Here is a 3,166-nt window from a genome sequence, read left to right as displayed (position 1 = left end):
CCTGCTTTTGCAGCCACCTCTCATGCCTTCGTTGTTTCCGTCTCAGATTCTTCAGCTTGCTCTTCTCTCTCTTACTGAGCCTCTGATTAATTGCACCCAGTGAAAAACTGCCCGAGTGCAGGAAGTTCAGAGGAGAGAGGTGCTCTTCCTGGTCCTCGGCCTCCAGTGTGCTCCTGCCAGCTGCGGGCAGGTCCATCAGGAAAGTCAGGCTGTTAGGACTACCATGGCCAGAATACACGGCAGAAGCTTCTAGACCACGCTGAAATTCTCCTCCTCTTTGTGTCTGGGTCTCAAGGGGAGCCACTGAAAATCTTTGCAGCAGCATATTAGGATCAAAACTGGATGAAATCTGAAAGGAACAGTTATTTTTATTCGATTCTAAAGGCAAGCTCGGAAGGTCAACAGTCTGTGTCTCATTGAGCCCAGGATACACAGTAGTCTTACTATGGATTTCATATAAAGTGGGTAATAAAGTCAGTTTCTCACTGATACTCAGATCCAAACTATGTGATTTTCTATGAAAAGCTCTCGGAGCGCATCTGGTGGTCACTAGCTGTGGAACAAAAAGCTGGTATTTTGGATCTGACGCTTTGAAGAGCAGTTTTTCGTTCTTCATCTTGAAATATGTTGACCGTACCTCCAGGCAGAGTGCTTCAGTTAATCTTCCAGGACCATTATTATTTGGGCCCATGTTTAAAAACCTGTGATTTCTGTTTCTGGAGGCGCCACCTGTCAGCAGAGTTTCCTTGTCACAACCTGACTGAACTCTAGGATGTGACAAGTATTTCAGCGATGGTCTCATTAGTCGGCCTGACCGTGTTGGCTGATAATCGGTACGGCTCTTGGAGAGATGTACAGCTGCAAGCTGGCCACAGGAACATTTTGGAGTGCTGACAAAATTAAAGCCCCCTAAACGGGCCCCACAGAAAGGGCAATTCAGTTTTCCAACTGTCCACTGGGCTTTTTGTATCAGGCAGTGTATCCATTCTGGAAGAGCTTCTATATTCACGTGCCACACATGACAAATATTTTCATCATCAGCTGAATCATTTGTATTCTTAGTCACTTGATTCTCAAGATATTCCATGAAACAACCAGAACTTGCTATACATTTTCTACATTTCCAACAACGAAGAATACTTATGTCTTCTTGATTATGATTTTTAGTTACCAATTCTTTGCTTCTCTTCATCTTATGCCGAAGGTTCCGTCCGAGTACCTGTGTTTAACTCTTTATCACCTGTGGACTATAGCCCGCCAGGCTCCTTTGTCTGCTGGATTCTCCAGGCAAGAATACTTGAGTGGGTTGCTGTGCCCTCCTCCAGGGGATCTTTCTGACAAAGGAATAGAACACATCTCCTGTGTCTCTCCGCATTGCAGACAGGTTCTTTATCCACTGAGCCACCTGGGAAGCCCTTAGATTTATATATACTAATAGAAAAGCATGCTTCTAATTAAACTTAAGTAAAAAGGCATGCATTATTAGGTTTGTTTATCATTTAAAACCTTGGTTATTAGATCCATCAATCCCATTCCTGGGCATATATCTGGAAAAGACCAAGACTCTAATTTGAAAAGATACAAGTACCCCAAAGTTCATAGCAACACTATTTACAATAGCCAAGACATGGAAACAACCTAAGTGTCCATTGACAGATGAATGAAAAAAGATGAATGAATGAATGACAGATGAATGAAAAGTGTGTGTGTGTGTGTGTATGTTTATATATATATATATATAGAGAGAGAGAGAGAGAGGGAGTGTATAGACTATTACTCAGCCATAAAAAAAAAATAAAATAATGCCATTTGCAGCAATATGAATGGACCTAGTGATTATCCTAGTGAAGTTAAGTCAGAGAAAGACAAATATCATATGATATAACTTGTATGTGGAATTTGCAAGAATGATAGAAATTAACTTATTTACAAAACAGAAACAGACAGACAGACATAGAAAATGAACTTAAGAGCTGCCAAATTAGGATGAACAGATACACACTATGAAATAGACAAACAACATGGGTCTACTGTACAGTGCAGGAAATTATATTCAGTATCTTGTAAGAATCTATCACAGAAAAGAATCTGAAAAAATATATATATACACATACGTTTGAATCCTTTTGCTGTACACCTGAAACACACCATTGTGAATCAATTATATTTCAATAATAATGAATTAATTAAAAAATACAACCTTAACTGTATATACAGGGTAAAAATCCTAGAAAAATATATCAAATATTCAGAGGAATTTTAGCAGCCGGGTAGGATTACAGATAATTTTAATTTTCATATTTTTACAATAAATAGACAAGAGCTTTACAATGTAAAATAGTAAGAATATTTCCACAGTTGAGAATGCTGTAACAGGAAATAATACCACTCTTCAGTGGATCTCTAGGAGGGCACTTGCCTCCTAGTCATACCTACATTTCATTGCTGAAAACATTTATTTAGAATCTCTGTAAGCAGGTCATAGGTTTTGGTTGTTTCACCATAGGATATTTGACTGGAAACCCAAATTAATTTTGTCCTAGATATAATGGAACATCTTACCATGATTTACAGTTATTCGCTACATGAGAAAAGTGGCATTGAAACCAAAGATAAGGGCAAAAATAAGAAATTCTTACTGTAATCTTAGCAACAGGATTCTGATTTCTGGTTTAACTCTCTCATATTTGCAATGTTTTCTTTATTTAGTCATCTAACCCACCAAACATATCATATTTTAAATGTAGGTATATGCTATTAGGTTACTAAAATTAAGAGTGGTTATATATGACCCCTACATAGACTACAGGAAAAGAGCTACCTATTCCTAGACTGCGGGCTATGGAGTTTGTGAGCAAACACTAGCAGTGAGTTCATCAGAGAAAGTCTTAATTGGAAGGCAAGACATTTATTTAATAATTATTAATATTTTAATAATTTAATAATTATTGTGAGAAGTGATCAACGTTTTTATAAAGCCTACAAAAATTATCACAGTTGTAATTTAGTGAGCAAAAAGCATGGATGGGACTGGAAAAGAAACATTTTAGACAGAAAAGTCACTAAGGAAATTATTGCATTAAAAAAAGATTAATTGGGGCTTAATTAAGGGAAAGAATGAAATTGAATTCTGAATTTGTTGCAGCTGTAGGACCAAAGCTAAGAC

General features: G+C 37.5%; 1 protein-coding gene across 1 annotated transcript in view; it reads right to left on the bottom strand.

The window, feature by feature from the left end:
- The window catches only part of LOC105004419 (E3 ubiquitin-protein ligase RNF180-like), a 5,554-nt gene extending 4,362 nt beyond the window's left edge, over positions 1-1,192 (bottom strand). Inside the window, exon 1 of the mRNA XM_010862034.1 lies at positions 6-1,192. Within this exon, the coding sequence (XP_010860336.1) occupies positions 6-1,192 (1,187 nt within the window). The remainder of the gene's footprint in view (positions 1-5) is intronic.
- Between the last annotated feature and the right edge of the window lie 1,974 nt (positions 1,193-3,166).

Source organism: Bison bison, unplaced genomic scaffold, assembly GCF_000754665.1.
Source record: "Bison bison bison isolate TAMUID 2011002044 unplaced genomic scaffold, Bison_UMD1.0 scf7180017864474, whole genome shotgun sequence".
In the NCBI taxonomy this organism is placed as follows: Eukaryota; Metazoa; Chordata; class Mammalia; order Artiodactyla; family Bovidae; genus Bison; species Bison bison.
This window is presented reverse-complemented; position numbering and strand designations above follow the sequence as displayed.